Raw genomic sequence first — 18,279 nt, forward strand, 5'->3', positions numbered from 1 at the left:
CTCGTCAATCGATAATATTTTTACTAGTAACTTATATTTTATTTCATCTGTCGACACACCGATACGCGCGTAGTGTCGCTTTGAAGTTTTCGTTGCTCTATCTGGTTCAGCCTTGGCCTCTTCTCGAGAGAAAAATCACTACCTACGCCACTTTCGAGTAAATTGGCGGTATAACTTGGTTGCTTGAAAGCGGGAATTAACGTGTAACGTTGTTACCGAATATTTATAAAACAGTGTGCATATAATTGGTACAGTTAATAACGAATCGAGAAAGAAAAGACCTCGTGATACATCGATACGACAAATTCGAATTTGTCGTCGTATTTTGATACATGATTACCACAAACCGACTGAACCGGTCCGTGACGAATTTCGTATGAAAATTATCGATAAAATTGGTATTCGAAAGATGGTTAAACTTAATGTAATTTAAACGATCGTTTATTATCGAATACACTGGGAAATTAGGTTCGAAGTTTGCTAAAGAACATCGCTGTCGATCTTCGGTAGATCGATAGAAAGGCGTTTCCAGAGGTGATTCTAAGCTCATTAGATCGAGTACTTACGGGATAACCTGTGCTCGACGACGTGTTAACGAAACACGTTGGACAAAACGTGTATAGTTAACTGTGAAAGATTTCGGAGAATCTGTAGACGTTTAGGAGCAACGACACTACGTGGTGTTGATTCTGTTCATAGAATTGAATTTTATATATATATTTACGCATACACGTGTACGTATACATGCACGCACATGTATGTACATTAAGCGAGGTACTGTTTCCATTTATAAATGCTCAAATGTCAGACGACTGGATTCTACAAGCACACGTTAGAAGTCTGAATGAACTGTCGTTTGCCTGTTAGACGAAACAATTTTTAAACGAACGTTTCAATCGTTGTTCACCAAACCTTAATTTTATATAAATATACAGAACATAAAACTTATAAAAGTTTCAAAAAATTCTACAACGTTATATCAAAAGGATGAAATAATTCTTCGGTCGAGCCTTGTCATCGTTCAATCAACCCAATGTCACGTCATTCCGAGGAAGTTATTCGTTACAAAGCAATACTAACGCATACTAATGCCTTTCTAACTTCTGACTTACCCGACTCACGTTTGTACACTTTATTTTACTTTATCTATATTAGTATCTAGGGTCGAGTTGTCGAAATGACAACTCTTCTACTCTTCTCGCTCTTTTACTTTGTTTCTTATACAATTTATATTTTATTTCGTCACTGTGCAATATTAATATATCAATATTACAAATATTTGCAATTCACAAGTTGAGAATAAAATCCTGTTAACATTCAACTTCTAATACTCAACGAGTTCAAAGTACGAAAAATTCAATTCTTAAACTACTATTCCGATCAAAAGTAGCTGGTTGCCATTCTATCGCACTTGTTCATCATTGGAACATTTATATATTTTTATAAACGTCGAACAAGGAATGCCTCCATTTGTGGTACAATTTTCCTTAAAAATATTCTCACAGCATCTTACAAACTGTGAAATAGTCTGTTCAGAGGTAACGATATAGCAATTTGACGAAACAACGACCATAAACCGTGGCCTTGCGAGTCTGTATACAACTACAACTCGATAGTCAACATAATGATCGAGACTGAGAAACTTTTCCTATAATCCGTGTCCGGATAACTGTTGTCCGGATAACTAACCATCCGGATAACTAACTATACGGATAACTAACTATACGGATAACTAACCATCCGGATAACTAACCATCCGGATAACTAACAACCCGGATAACTAACCATCCGGATAACTAACCATCCAGATAACTAACCATCCGGATAACTAACAACCCAGATAACTAATCATCCGGATAACTAACCATACGGATAACTAACCATCCGGATAACTAACCACCCGGATAACTGTTAACCGAATGGTTATCTCTGGAACAAAGTGTTTCGTTTCACACGACGAGTGTCGTTGCTAAATATAAAACGAACTGCTTTGTTTCATTTTCAAAGGTCGAACTGGGACCGTGTGTAGTTCTAATTGTGGACCGTTTGGTATCGTAGGTCGAATTCTTAGCGAAACATACCTTGGAGCAGACACTGCGACAAGATCCGGCCGCCAAAGAACAGCAGGACATCTCTGGAACAAATAAAACACAGATACTTCAGTGGTCTTTCGATGCACGCGAAAACATATGGCGGCTAGAGTCCCGTAGACAGGGCCCACACTGCGTGAGAGGATCCTTTCTCCGATTTTCTCTGGACACGAAACAGACGCGTGTCCTGCGTTACGTCAGTTGCGTAGAAAGAGAAAGGACCCGCCTTTACGGTACCGGATGAGGGTACGTGAGACACGTCAAAACTGAAGGACCCTCTCCGACCACTTTTCCAGGGTTCCCCCTTGCGCAAGAAGAATGGAAAAGCCTATTGAAAATGCTCCGTAGTCCAGCATAGGAGTTAACTCGTAGCAGGCAATTTTGCAACGTTTAATGGACCAAAAATTAAGGAAGGAGAAACTCGTTTAATCTCTGTCGGTATAGTACGTACAGGAACGCAAGATTTCGCGCGACAGGAAAGTATGCGCTAAAATTGTGCATAAATATTCGTAATGGACGTGACGACGAAATTGATGGATGTCTTGAATCAATATCGGTTTGAATTTTTATTCTTTTTTATTTAAAAATAAGGTAGATGGTTCGTTTAAGGTTATTTTAGAATAGTTTGCTGAAATAATTCGCGTTAAATTCCGTTTTTGTATTAAAGATTAAACTTGGATCAAGCAATTTCGATTATATTCTATCGGGAATTTACAGGAACGTAAGATTTCGAGCGACAGGAAAGTATGCGCTAAAATTGTGCATAAATATTCGTAATGGACGTGACGACGAAATTGATGGATGTCTTGAATCAATATCGGTTTGAATTTTTATTCTTTTTTATTTAAAAATAAGGTAGATGGTTCGTTTAACGTTGTTTCAGAATAGTTTGTCGAAATGATTTGCGTTAAATTGGTTTTTTTGTATTAAAGATTAAACTTGGATCAAGCAATTTCGATTATATTCTATCGGGAATTTAAAGAAATTTCTTTGGTAATTTAGAGATGAAATCTATTGGAAATTGATCGTTATCGAACCCGTTAAAACGATCGATAATTACTCGTGTGTAAAATCAAACTACGAACAAATACGTTGATAGAAACATGATCTGTGCGCATTATTGCATCGATTAAATTTATTCGGTATTTAGTACCGTTCGCTGTGAACAGTGTTCGTTGATATTACACGCGTATACAAGTATCGAGGTTAAAATAAAATACAGAAACTTAATGTGGAACATAAAAATCAAGAACCGATGGTGATAAGCAAGTAATTACACGGGAAGGTAGTCGTTACGAATATATCGCTTGCGAAGACCATTACGTTTGAAAATTATTCTTACTTTCACAAAACAAACTCGCGCATAAATTATCCCAACTCTATTTACGGGTAATTCGCGATCGTTTCAATGTAATCGATTAGGGTTAATTTCACGTAAATCTAATTAAACTTATCTCGATCGACTCCATTTCAATCGGTAAATTTACAGGTCGACTCGACAATAAAACATCTAGACACCGTCCTAATTTTATCACTCAAAGTATCGAACCTCTTCGCGCCAGGAGTATTTTTATTTTTTAACAAAACGTGAAATTCGATGGTTTTCCATCGAGAAAATTGAAATTCCGTGAAAATCGTTCTCCCGTGGACTCGATGCTCGAATTTTTTTTTAATTTTTTTTTCTTTTCAGCTTCTGTCCACGGTGTGGAAAACCATTTTTATCAAATGGTCGCAAGGTGGGAACGTAAACACGCGGTGGCGTCATATTTTCGTCCGAGGCAGCTTCGCGTAAGTGATCTTTTACGACTTTACGGGTATAATATGCGGGTCCAGTCAAACTGGCTTTTGAACGTGGACCGAAATCGTGAATGCTGGCCACAATGAACGATGCACACGAAACGGAGAGAGCTCGTCGTAGCGAGAACGAGACGGAGTGCCCGGAGACAAGAGGGTTCGAAGCGTGTTACAATTAAGTTAATAGATACCAGTCAGACACAAATTGCGGCTGACTATGTTCCTCTGCGTGACTCGCTTCGTATATCACGTTCCTCCATCGCGAGCTGGCCTACCGATCGTTTTACGGTGTTATCGCAATTATTATTTTTATTTTCTCATCGGTGTCGCGATCAGAAGCGTGACTACTGAATAAAGGGGGGAAAGAAAAAGAAAAAAAAAAAAGAAAAAGAAAAGAAGGAAAGAGATTTCTTCCGGTTTCGTCGAGCGAACGTTTGTACAGTTGGTCGCGCGAGAAACGACGCGCCTTGTGTTTTCGTAGAAACGGAATCTGTTTCGAGTATATCGATTTCAACACAGGTCAACGAGTCGTAACGTCCTATTGCTCGAAATAATTCCACTCGTATCTTTTCATCGTTTAACGAAGTATCCGGTACTTTGACCCGTCCAGTCTTTAGTTATTGCACGCTCTCGGGTGGACGAACTGTAACACCGACTCGGTACATTCTTTACCTTTTATTTAAATGTTTACTAATCGCGAGTAATACGGCGCAATTATAATTCGTTCGAACGCGTCATTGGTGAAGTTGATCCATTGCGAACAATTTTGGGAAGATATCGGTGGTTTGTAAAAAAAAAACCGAGGCGACCGATTGGAAAATACTTTGTTACGTTATTAACTCCCGAGTTTCTACTTTTAAATGAAAAAAGAAATATCGAGATTACTCGAACCGTTCGAGTTTTATCCAAAAAGTAAATCGACCGGTGACGATCGGGACAGTTTGTAGTATCGAACGCATCGTGTCTCGCGTATTCGATATTTGATACGTTCCCTCCTTAATTGTTTCAGCGGTGCACGATGCACTTGGTAACAGAGCAATCGACGTCGAAGCTGCTGCGAAAGCTGCTGGAGTCGTGAAATTCGCCGTGGCAAGTGCGCCGCCTTAAAACCTAACGGGTTTGTGACTTCTCTCGCGGACGACACAAAAATAGCCGACGTCGTTCGCGGCCATTCGACTTCTACCCTGATCTAAGCGGTGAAGTCCCCTTAATTTTATCCGTCCGGATGAAATGGAACGACCGAGACCCGGGTCTCTTTGAACGCAGTATTAAAAGCAGTTCAAACGTTTTCGGACGAATTCTGGTCCCCTAACGAAAATCTTCGCCGATACGTCGGGTTCGTTTGTTGACGGAACGAAAAGGGGAGTTACGGTGGAATTTCAACGTAAAAAGACGAATATCGAGGCTGTTTGAATTTTTAGCGACGAATCGAGACCGTCGTGTCTCGATTTAACGACAAGTTGCCTCTCGTGCATTCGAGTCTGTTTACTTTCCAACTTGGAGGAAGACGAATAGGTGATGTTATGGAGAACAATTTTTAGAAGTATTTTTTACGAGACAATAGATTTTTGGAGAGATTGATCGTTGTTTATTGAACAAAATTTATTTAAAGTTGCCTCTCGTGCATCCCAGTCTGTTTACTTTCCAACTTAGGTATTGTTATGAAGACAAATTTTTAGAAGTACTTTTTACGAAATAATAGATTTTTGGAGAGATTTATCGTAGTCTATCAAACAAAATTTATTTAATGTTGCCTCTTGTGCATTCGAACTTTCCAACTTGCGAGGAAGACGAATAGGTATTGTTATGGAGAACAATTTTTAGAAGTATTTTTTTACGAAATAATAGATTTTTGGAGAGATTGATCGTAGTCTATTGAACAAAATTTATTTAAAGTTGCCTCTCGTGCATTCGAATCTGTTTACTTTCCAACTTGCGAGGAAGACGAATAGGTATTGTTATGGAGAACAATTTTTAGAAGTATTTTTTACGAAACAGTAGATTTTTGGAGAGATTGATCGTTGTCTATCGAACAAAATTTATTTAAAGTTGCCTCTCGTGCATCCCAGTCTGTTTACTTTCCAACTTAGGTATTGTTATGGAGACAAATTTTTAGAAGTACTTTTTACGAAATAATAGATTTTTGGAGAGATTTATCGTAGTCTATCAAACAAAATTTATTTAATGTTGCCTCTTGTGCATTCGAACTTTCCAACTTGCGAGGAAGACGAATAGGTATTGTTATGGAGAACAATTTTTAGAAGTATTTTTTTACGAAATAATAGATGTTTGGAGAGATTGATCGTAGTCTACTGAACAAAGTTTATTTAGAACATAGTTACATTTAAACGACTTAATTGATTTCAACGAAAACTTGTAGAGATCATTGACCTCTCGTAGTTTCTTTCTTTTGGTTTTCCAATGTATATTCGTTGTTTGGAACGATCTTTCGAAATATTTTTGCGCACAAAATTTTGCGCAGAAAACTCGAACAAACTTTTTCTCTATGGTTTCCGATATAGTAAAAATTGAACGTTAAGAAATTACTCGTCGCGTACTTAAACCACATTTTTTCGCTCGAATCAAGTACCTGGGTGGCGCAACGTGACGACAAAATTAATTAATCTCGTACTGAAGAAAATAATTAAAACTACAACAAAGAAGAAAAAAAACTTTGAAACGTGTAATTTGTTCCTTCAATCAGCATTTTCCACACTTTTTACACTCTTTACTTTTACTCTCTTTGTTCTGAGAAACTTCAATATACCTACACGTTTTAATCGACGTATTCACCAAATATCGTTTCGTTTAACACCATATTCACCAACCATACAAAACGACTAGTTCGAACTATTTTCCAAACGAAATTTGCGTTAAATTCCACAGTATGTTTTCCAAAGACTTTAGAACTTTTCTATTCTACACGATCACACGTGTGATCGATCCCATAAATTCCTCTTCTTCCTCGTCAATCGTTTTCCTTTCTTCTTTTTCAGATCACATACGAGATACACCTCAACACTCCGAAATCTATCAGTAATTTTATCGTCGAGTGACTATTTTCATCGATTGGAACATTACTCGTCCACGTTAATTTCAGATAAACGCGAATGGAGCGTTATTTCAACGATTGGAAGGAATGTGTCAACGTCGGTTTCTTTATGCATGCCACACATAGCGTGCGACACTGTCTACTCTGTATGGGTGAGGGAGTGCATGCAGTGTATAGTTACGTATAAAAGGGCCATGACTGCGCTCGCAGCTGTGGCTTGCAATGGCATATCGTGCGCGAATGGTGACATCCACGTCGCTGCACTCGTAAAACTCGCGCGATTGTCCCACGCCTCGCGATAGTAATCCTTCCACCAGATGCGAGATAAGTCAGGAAGTCGGAAAACCTTCCACGAATTTGCGTACGTACCACGTGCATCGCTCGAGCATTCGTTCGAATCACTGAACTCTCACTGGAGTATCCAGTCACTGATACACTAGCTTCTTTAATGAGTTTAATCGTTCGATGAGAAACGGAGCTATTGGTAATTACGAGCGATTAGTCTCGAGTCTCAGATATTTTTACAAAATCGTGGAAATCGAGTCTCAGATATTTTGACAAAATCGTGGAAATCGAGTCTCAGATATTTTTAGAAAATCGTGGAAATCGAGTCTCAGATATTTTGACAAAATCGTGGAAATCGAGTCTCAGATATTTTGACAAAATCGTGGAAATCGAGTTTCAGATATTTTGACAAAATCGTGGAAATCGAGTCTCAGATATTTTGACAAAATCGTGGAAATCGAGTCTCAAATATTTTGACAAAATCGTGGAAATCGAGTCTCGGATATTTTGACAAAATCGTGGAAATCGAGTCTCAGATATTTTTACAAAATCGAGTCTCAGATATTTTGACAAAATCGTGGAAATCGAGTCTCAATATTTCGTCGACTCGAAAGAAAATACATTTTGTTCAACCTACAGGTTAAATCGACGAATAGAACGATGATTCTCGTGGCTCGTTATTCCTTACGATAAACTTGTTCCTCGTAATTTCGCACTTGCGTCACTTGTCAATTAAGTGGCACGATCGAGAAAAGTGATCAACGTGGTACAACGACGAATTACCGCGTCTGGTGTTAGATGCATCACCGGATCTGGTATCGGACGCGCTACTGTACGTGGATCGCTCGATGTGCATCATCGGGTGCATCAAGAAGCCACGATTCGCAACACAGAAGGGAACAGTGTCGCGTGGATGTAGGGAAGTTGAGCTACCTGTTGTAATAATCGAAGAAAGTTGCTAACGCGATATCAGAAGCGTTACGTTCTACCATTTGGCGGTCTCGGATGCAACGGATCACGATCAATCGCGGGATGCTTAATGATCAGGATCGTTAGCGCTCGAGGAGAAATCGTAAAATTAGTAACTGTCCGATCGAGTGAAACTGTGACACAGTCGATGGCTCGTGCGTCTTTCGTTATCTCGTCGCGAAGCTCGACGATCCTCGTAAGATGTTTTTTCTTATTTTTTCTCTCTCTCGAGTACTCCTCCCTCGACGAGTATAGAGACACAATCGTCTCGCACGATCCTCAGGGTCCAATTGATCAATTACTGCTTTCTATTCGTTGAACCTGTTGGCCTAATTAACCGGTTCACTTGGATCGTCGCGCGGGTTTTTCAACGGAACGAGGATACCCGTGGTCAATAACTCGTTACGTCACACTTATCGCGCACCTCCGCGTAGTTTTCGTCACACCACGCTGGACAACACCGGGCAAGAATTTTTCCAGTTATATCGCCCGCAAAAACGCGCGCGTTTCTGTACGATGATGAGAACGTAATTACATAGTACACGACACGAAAAAGGGTGGAAGGAAGCCGGCAAGGATACTGTATTACGCCTAATTAATACAGTCATCAAACTTACAAGCGACCGCTGCACCGAGGGCCGGTGCATTTCACGGTGAACGCGAGCGACGGAGAGACGAAATCACGGGACAGCGGGAGTTGGGAGGAGGATAGACGATTATAGAAAGGGGAGAGGGGAAGGGTGGGGTGGGAGGGGAATCGAGATACGTGTCTCTCGACATGTTTTTATCCGGCGTGAAGCTGTCACGGGGTTTTATGTGTTTATTTATCACTCGACTCTCTCGACACGTCGTGAACATGTATCGAGTGCCGGGGTCTACATGCGTCTGCACGCACGTGGTGGACCGCGTCAGGCCCTGCCGATTGGAAGCCACGTTCTCCTTTAACCCCTTCGTTCGTCTCTTCTCCCTCCCCCCACCCTCCTTCTTTTTTCCCCTACCGATTTGCAACGACCGGTCCGAGAGAATCGTTCCCTCGGGATCTCGAGTACGACACCATCCTTCGGGAACCTCTGGACGTCCCTTTAACGCTCGAACGACGAGCAGTGAAATGACTGCGCGCAGGTAGTGGGTCCACGCTGACCCAATGTGTACCATCCGCTTCTGTTCGTTTCCACGAGTCGCACAGTGCACGATAATCGACCGCGAGAATGGAAAACGAAATCTAATTCCGTCTCAACGGTACATCCATCATCGCGTGAAACTTTGTTTTCACTCTTATCTTTATTGTCTACTAGCCTCGTGGAAAGCTAAGTTATAATTAGTAATAAGCTGAAATCGCTTATGGCAGAATGTCGAGGAACTTTCGAGTAACGATTTTCTAAAGTGGAATAAGGGGAATTGTTTCACGATACATTTTCGAAGACAACAGCTATGTTGTTGTCAATCGATTCGACTGTCGTTAATGTTTATTCATCGATAGGTTGTCTTACGTTATGTATACCCAAGGTACGATTAGTTGTTCTTCGATGAATGGGGATAACGAAACGGTGGAAATATTTACAAATTGTCGTTCGTACATATGATTTTCATTTTCGTAAACTGTCGGGTCGTTCGGAAAGTCATTTCGTTTTCCAATATGGAGAATATGTAATTTAATGAAATGTTTGTACACTCTAATAAGATCGTGTTTCTTTTAAAAAAAACGAAACGACTTTCCAAACAACCCAATGTATCGCGATAATATCGCGAACTCTCGAGAAACGAAGAAATCAAAGATCCTTTGACACGCTCGACGTCGTTCTCGTGCAACGCTAATTATTATTACCGTGCTAAACGATACGACAAAAATCTCACGATATACGGAGAAACGAGTCCGGATCGTTGGACCGAAACTGGGCTCGTAAAAGGCCGGAGAATAATCTTCCATGGACTGTTAGTTGTCGATCAGTGTAATTATACCGTCGTCATTGAATCGAGCGTAACGCGAACGTGGCACGAACACGTGTTCCGAATTCGTTTTACGCGGCGAATTTCCACCGGTTCGATATTTATTTGTATATCAACGAATTGCGCGTTCTTCGAAGCAATGTTGATATTTTATTTCATTCTCATTCGACGTCTTTGTTACGCGTACACGTGTACGGAAAATAAACGAGTAAAATACGTTAACGATCGCGCGAAAAAGACGAGGTGAGAGCGTCGTTCCCGACCTAACCTCAAATACACGAGGATCGTTCAACGAGTAATACTCGTTTTGAAACGACAATACGATTGAACAGTTTTCTCTACCAGTATCTTTCGTACACGTTCTTGGCTATTTTGCAACACAATCACCTGCTCCTGTTCTGCATTTATCATATCGTAAAACAAGTTTCTCTTCGACGTCGTTGTAAACTTCCGCCGCGAGTTCACGTGACCATCGTTCCCATAATTCTTTAAATCATTGCTTCTTACAAAGTGTCGTTTTTCCAAAATCTTCTTCAATTTTGAATCTTCAATACTGATGGTGATCACTTGGAGCTAAATTTCGATTGTACATAGCATTCTTGTTTCTCGTTTCTCGAGAAGTAAAAAATACATAGAAACAAGAAACCCTAACTGTACGTAGAATGGTTCGGTACTTGGCGTACAAAATGCCAAAGTAGATCTTTGGTCTTGCGAGAGAGGCGAGGTCGAGTATTATCGCGAAGAAAAAGCACACCATGAATTAATCGACGGTACAGCGAATCGCAATATGAATCTGCATTTATCTTTGTACTTGGGACACAAAGTGAACCAATAAAGTCAATAAATAACTCCTTTTCAGAAACCGTATAACGAACCGCACTTCTCAATCGGCGGAACGGTCAATTCTCATTTGAATTCTTCGTTTGAAAATTGTAAAACGACAACAGTATTGATTATTCGTCTGTCGAAAGAAAGCTGGATCTTTTGTAAGATCTTCGATCGTTTTATCGGACCAATGAACTCTTGTGATACAAAATATGCTCGTATCTCCCGCGCAAAAGTGTCGTTTCGAAAGGCAAGCTTCGCGGAACCGTGACGCTTTCGAGCTGAAACTTGGTAGAGACGAAGCGTTTGAACGAGCTTCTGCGAGTACCACGCCGAACGCGATTGGAAGGAGAGAATTGGGTTAATAGGAAGCGAGTCGAAAGGACGACGTCGCCGATTAATAATCCGTGGTCTTTTTCTACGGGTCTAGCAACGAGTGAATTGCGCGCGATTAATTAACAAGATCAATCTCGATCGATGTGTATTCAAAGTGTTGCCATAAATCGCTTGCGCAAGCCGCTCGCGTTCCGATTTCAAGCTGAAAGACAGGCGAAATTATATGCGCGCGGGCATAGAAAGGATTTACGCGCGTGGAACAGGCGTTAAAATTACTATGATCCGCGTGGTTTTGCGTATTAACGCGGCCAGAAGCCAGCGGGCACAGGACAACGTCCTTTTTTCTCAGCCTCTCTCTCTCTTTCTCACACTCTTTTTCTCTCTTTCTCTCACTCTTTGTCTTTCTTTTTCTCTCGTAGTCTCGCCCTTCTACTTCGTCCTTCGCGCGTTATTTCACGGGCCACGTTGTCGATGCATCGACGTCCAAATTACTGCAATCGAATGACACCGTAACCGATGCTTTACAGCTACCAGGGCGTCCACGGAGCTTTCATGTGATTTATCGGGGGCGAGCTTGGCCGCGACAACTTTCACGATCGCGCGTCTAGGTGTGTATCGTTGACAGAGATAAGCGGCGCGCGAAACGCGACCAAGATACATCGGAACAAACGCCGTTCCACCGAATCGACGCCTTTCGATCGCCGATAGAGCTCGATAGCCTGCTTGTCTAGCGCATTAGCATTGTATGGCATAAATATCGGAGCTGGTTCTGCGCCCGCGAGAACAACGTTAACATTCATTCTTGCGCCAAGCGGCACGATACGCGCACGCGCGCTTCGAAGCTTCCGGGCATCGCGCGACTGGCCCATTTTTCCGAGACAACTGGAAAAATTACGCGAGGTTACGTTTCGATTTTACGTAGAGAAATTCGCGTTTCTTTTTCACCGTGTGGATGATTTAAGATTAATACGAAGTTTTTCGTCGCATCGTACGAGTTTCAAGGTTTAGAAATCGGGCCCCGCGTGTCTGGCCCATTTTCCGAGACAACTGGAAAAATTACGCGAGGTTACGTTTCGATTTTACGTAGAGAAATTCGCGTTTCTTTTTCACCGTGTGGATGATTTAAGATTAATACGAAGTTTTTCGTCGCATCGTGCGAGTTTCAAGGTTTAGAAATCGGGCCGCGCGTCTGGCCCATTTTTCCGAGACAACTGGAAAAATTACGCGACTTTACGTTTCGATCTTACGTAGAAATATTCGCGTTTCTTTTTCACTGTGAGGATGGTTTAAGATTAATACGAAGCTTTTCGTCGCATCGTGCGAGTTTCAAGGTTTAGAAATCGCGCCGCGCGTCTGGCCCATTTTCCAGGATAACTGGAAGAATTCCACCTCGAGATTTAGTTTTTATTTTTAGAAAAATTTACGTTGTTTTTTCACCGTGCGAACGATTGAAGATTCACACGAAGTTTTTCGTCGTATCGTGCAAGTTTCAAGGTTTAGAAATCGGGCCGCGTCTGGCCCATTTTCCGAGACAACTGGAAGAATTCCACGCCGAGATTTAGTTTTTATTTTTAGACAAATTTACGTTACTTTTTTACCGTGCGAACGATTGAAGATTCACACGAAGTTTTTCGTCGTATCGTGCAAGTTTCAAGGTTTAGAAATCGGGCCGCGTCTGGCCCATTTTCCGAGACACCTGGAAAAATTCCACGTCAAAACACACTTTAGTTTTTATTTTTAGAAAAATTCACCTTTCTTTATCCCAGCGTGGATTCAAAGCGAAGACGACGATGATTTATAAGTAACAGTCGCGCGATCATCTGGAGAAATTATGTAGAGACGGAACTGGCCCATTTTTCCGAGACCATTGGAAAAGTTCCACACCGAGGTACTGTTACGTTTCGTTCTCCGTTTTTTTTTCTTCTCGCGTTCCACCTTGCTTAAACGACGAGGTATTATGCGGCGAGGGAGGGCCGGAGGGAAACGGGAAACAAGAAAGTTGCACGGAAACGAGGGTTTTACAAGAGATCAATTAACACGAAGCTCCTCGTTCGCGTGTCGACGGCCAGGTACAACCGGCAACAAGTACCTCGGAGGAGGGAACAGCGGAGGAGGAGCGTGCTGCAGCACGGAGGTGAGACGGCCAGAGGAACGCGACACGTTATCACCTTCGACTCTCTCGCGCGAATATACTTATACGAGAATATGCGGCTGCCAATGGCTCTGCTCGTACCTCTCTTTCCTTTTATTGCACGGGGACCGTGGACCCGCGCTCGAACCGAGTCGAACAGGCGGAGACGAAGGACCGTTAGCGACACCTCGTTCGCACGAACGTGCGCCGTGTACGTTTCGAAAGCGATTTAAAAAGAACGCTGCGTTTCCTGGGGAAACGTTCCACCGCTAGCGAGCAAACGGTGAAAAATCTACTCCACGAGGCCGATTACCACCGTGAACGAAGCTTTTTCCTACCACCGTCCACGTTTCGAGATTTAAAAGGAATCGCGATTTACCAGTCGCGTGATTCCCTGAAAGAAATGAAACGGAGAAAAATCTGCTTCACGACGCCGATCACGGACGAAAATCAAGCTTTTTCTTAGCATCTTTTTCTAGACTACGTTTCGAAATTTAAAAGGGAGCGACGCGTGATTTTCCGGCAGGAAAGAAACGGTGGACCGCTCTTAAATGTGGTAAAATTAATTCTTCGGTGAAGAGTTTGCGTTACTAATCACGGTGTGGGCGATTTTTGATGAAAACGAAGCTTTATGTACGTTTCGAGATTTGAAAGAAACTATCGTGCGATTTTCCAAAGAAACAGTGAACTGTTCTAGAGAAAGTAAAACGAATTTTCCAGACAGAAATTCGCGTCTTTTCACGGTGTGGACGATTCTAGATTAACACGAAGCTTTATGTACGTTTCGAGATTTGAAAGAAACTATCGTGAGATTTTCCAAAGGAACAGTGGAACATTCTCGAGCAACTAAAACGAATTTTTCAGTTAAAAATTCGCGTTTCTTTTTACGGTGTGGACGATTCTAGATAAAAACGAAGTTTTATGTACATTTCGAGATTCGAAAGAAACTTTCGCGCGATTTTCCAAAGAAATGGTGGACCACTCTCGAGCAACCATAGTAAAATTAATTTTCCAGTGAAAAGTTTGCGTTTCTTTTCACGGTGTGGGCGACTCCAGACGAAAACAAACCTTCACGTACGTTTCAAGATTCGAAAGAAACTCTCGCGCGATTTTCCAAAGAAATGGTGGACCATTCTTGAGCAACCATAATAAAATTAATTTTCCAGACAGAAATTGGCGTTTCTTTTCACGGTGTGGACGACTCCAGACGAAAACAAAGCTTCACGTACGTTTCGAGATTCGAAAGAAACTTTCGCGCGATTTTCCAAAGAAAAGGTGGACCATTCTCGAGCAACCGTAGTAAAATTAATTTTCCACACAGAAATTCGCGTTTCTTTTCACGGTGTGGACGACTCCAAACGAAAACAAAGCTTCACGTACGTTTCAAGATTCGAAAGAAACTCTCGCGCCATTTTCCAAAGAAACCGCGAACCGCTCTCGAGCAAAGCGTAGCGAGATGAACTTTCCGTAGAAAAATTCGCGTTCCTTTTCACGTTGTGGAGGATCCCGGATGAAAACGGAGCTTTTTGTCGCGTCGAGTACGTGAGAACCAAAGTCCTCGTCGGTCGAGAACACTTCACGCGGAAGCTCGATAACCGAGCCCCTCGTCCCGTTTCTCGAGTGCGACGATAACGCCTCGTGAAGGGAGAGAGCACCGAGATCGCCGCGCAAATCGAACCGGCGGAAGGGGCTGAAAAAAAAAAGAGAAAAAAAGAAAAGAAAAGAAGCGAACACTGACAAAAGCGACGGGAATTAATGCGGAACGAGAGCGGGAGTGAGAGCCGCACATGTGGCCGGGAAGTTGTCGTCGATATCTTCTATCCTCGCGATGACAAAGAACCGCGGCGACCGGTGCAACGAATCCTCGAGTTCGTGTTTTCGCGCGGGCTGCGAAAAACGAGCGGTTGACATCGTGGAATTTTAAAAATAATCGCTCGTCGAGCCACCGCGGTCGTTCTTTCTTTTTTTTCTGTCTCTCTCTCTCTTGAAACGGTTCCCTTTGATGTTCGTCGACCGCGAACGCGCGAGATCGAAATAAAATCGAACCGAGGTACGAAAAAACGCGTGTATTCGTGAGCACGTTGACGGGAGAACGTTCCATTGGTACCGACCACGTGGACGTGGGGATTCACGCGCTCCGAAAATCCGCGCGGGCATCGATCCGTTTGCGATCTCTCGTCGATTCGGTCGTGTTCGCGTTTGCGTACGAATCGAAACGAAATTGTGACGGAGACGGTCGAATCGGAGTAATACTGGGATAGAAACGGTCGAATCGAAGTAAAATTGTGAGAGAAATAGTCGAATTGAAGTAAAATCGTGAAAGGAATAGTCGAATTTGAATGAAACTGATAGAAACGGTCGAATTGAAGTAAAATCGTGAAAGAAATAGTCGAATTGAAGTAAAATCGTGAAAGGAATAGTCGAATTTGAATGAAACTGATAGAAACGGTCGAATCGAAGTAAAATCGTGAATGAAATAGTCGAATTTGAATGGAACCGTGATAGAAACTATCGAATCGAAGTAAAATCGTGAAAGAAACTGTCGAATTGAAGTAAAATTGTGAAAGGTATAGTCGAATTTGAATGAAACTGATAGAAACGGTCGAATCGAAGTAAAATCGTGAAAGAAGCAGTCGAATTTAAATAAAACCGCGAAGAAAACGGTCGAATCGAAGTAAAAGCGTGAAAGAAACAGTCGAATTTAAGTAAAACCGTGGTATAAACGGTCGAATATAAGTAAAACCGTATTAGAAACGGTCGAATTTAAGTAAAACCATTCCAGAAACAGTCGAATTGAAGTAAAACTGTTCTAAAAACGGTTGAATTAAGATAAAACCGTTCCAGAAACGGTCGAGCTGACGTAAAATCGTGAAAGAAACGGTGGAATCGTACGGTTTACAAGAAGTAATCCGTGAAAAGCTTGTGTATCGCGTGTAAATTAGATGGTAAGTGATTACCTTGCGCAGCGTCGAGGAAAGGATTGGCGACGACGACGACGACGACGACGACCGTGAACATTGTCGTGAGCAGACCGACGAACAGCATCGTTGCGCACACTAGACGTTTTATCGTATCGCGGCTCAATCCCGGCTAGACGCCCGTACGCGCATCTCAGCGCGCGAATTCCACGAGCAATTTCACGAGTAACGTAGGCGACGTGGTTGACATGGTCGTCCCGCAACAGGATTCGCGCGTAAACGAAGCGCAGTGGAGCGCGGTCCGCGAGCGACTGAGCTTTTCGTGGCACTTGCGGCCTCGAGCCTCCGGTAAGCTTTTTACTCGACCGAGTGGGTGAGAGGAAGAACGAGACGGAGCAACACGACGGAACCGGGGAGAGAGGGAGAGAGGCGTCTGGATAGACCGAGACCGAGGAATTGCGTGTGGGTGGAGGGAAAAGACGCGTGGCGCGTTGTCACGCAGTGCAACTGCTATTGTGACATCTTCGAGCTGTACCCACACGTATCCACGGCGTATCTTTTTCCATCGTTTCTTTCCTCACGATCCGATACGTATTTCCTTCATCATCGTACGACAACGCCGTTCCGAGATTTCTCCAGGAATTTCGCTCGCGCGAATCGATCAAATGTCCATTCACGAGCGGTATCGAAGTCGTTCGTACTCCTATTATCCGTCCGTCCGCGCAGCTGGGTCAGTTCCGACCTGTAACGTTTTATAACAAGATTTGTCGCTTGTTTCGACGAAACCGATATTAAGATCCTCGCTCGTATCGAGCGAAGCTTTATTCGACCGCTCGGCCGCTCCGTTCGGCTCGTTTTCAGAATCGTTGAACGCGTACGTACGATCGTTTGAAATACTATATATTAACCGAGACGAATATACGTTTCTCGGGAAATAGCACGCGTTCTGGTATGCAACGAATAAGACTTTTATTCAACTTTCTCTCCGTCGGAGACGTTTCGTTCAGTTTTTTTTTTTTTACCAAAATTTCTCTTTGATCCTCCTTTCGAACATTTTGCGATTTTTTGATGATTTACGAAATTGAATCGAAACCCAACAAATAATCTACGCACCTACGTGCACACGTGCAATGTAAAGAAATGCTACATTTTAAATCGTGATTTAAGAGCTAGTTTGTATCAAAATTATGAAGCGAAAATTATATTGTACTACGTAATTCAACGACAAACGAGACAGAAACGTTATATATATTTTTCGGGGTGTATTCAACGTCTGAAACTCGTTACCCAGCCGAGGCGTGTATTCGGTCGTTCGAGTTATTATTAAAGCCCAAATGTTCGCGCTACTCGGAGTACTCCGACGGCCCTAATTATTAGCTAATTGTGCGATCTCACTCGCAGATTTCTCGGACGGTGACTGGAGCCGGACGAGACCCGCCGAAACTCATAAATCTGAAGAAATTACGTTCCACTTGCTTGGCGCATGGGTTAGGGAGCCACATTCCCATACTGGGGAAACTGATAACCCGGGCTTGTACTTCCTTTGATAGCGATTGGACGTCTTACGAGCGTGCACGATATTATGGACGATATTGGAAGACACGAAAACTGACCGTGGACTATCTGTGGTAGATTTGGTATCTTTGACTCTGCTGTGATCATCGATTTCACTTTGCTCGTAGAATCTTTGGGTCGGATAGGACCCCGTTCACCCAAACCAGTTAAAATATCGATTGGCGCGAAATATTTCTTCTCCTTAACGTCAGAAACGTTGTATAGTATTTTCAAACTAAAGTGAACGGAAAATCACCAAAGATTTCGTCTGTTTGTAAATTATTATTATCATTTTCGAATAAACAACATCTTTCTACTTCGATAATATCGGCTGAAATGTATCTTACAATAGATTAAAATAACAAAGCGAATATACTT

General features: G+C 42.3%; 1 protein-coding gene across 1 annotated transcript in view; it reads right to left on the bottom strand.

Annotated features, from left to right (window-relative positions):
• Positions 1 to 16,602, bottom strand: part of Reck (reversion-inducing-cysteine-rich protein with kazal motifs) — a 24,568-nt gene extending 7,966 nt beyond the window's left edge. Inside the window, exons 1-2 of the mRNA XM_076326160.1 lie at positions 16,387 to 16,602; positions 2,082 to 2,134 (exon numbers count right to left, since the gene is read on the bottom strand). Of these exons, the coding sequence (XP_076182275.1) occupies positions 2,082 to 2,134; positions 16,387 to 16,474 (141 nt within the window). The 5' untranslated portion in view covers positions 16,475 to 16,602. The remainder of the gene's footprint in view (positions 1 to 2,081; positions 2,135 to 16,386) is intronic.
• Between the last annotated feature and the right edge of the window lie 1,677 nt (positions 16,603 to 18,279).

Source organism: Ptiloglossa arizonensis, chromosome 14 (genome assembly GCF_051014685.1).
Source record: "Ptiloglossa arizonensis isolate GNS036 chromosome 14, iyPtiAriz1_principal, whole genome shotgun sequence".
In the NCBI taxonomy this organism is placed as follows: domain Eukaryota; kingdom Metazoa; phylum Arthropoda; class Insecta; order Hymenoptera; family Colletidae; genus Ptiloglossa; species Ptiloglossa arizonensis.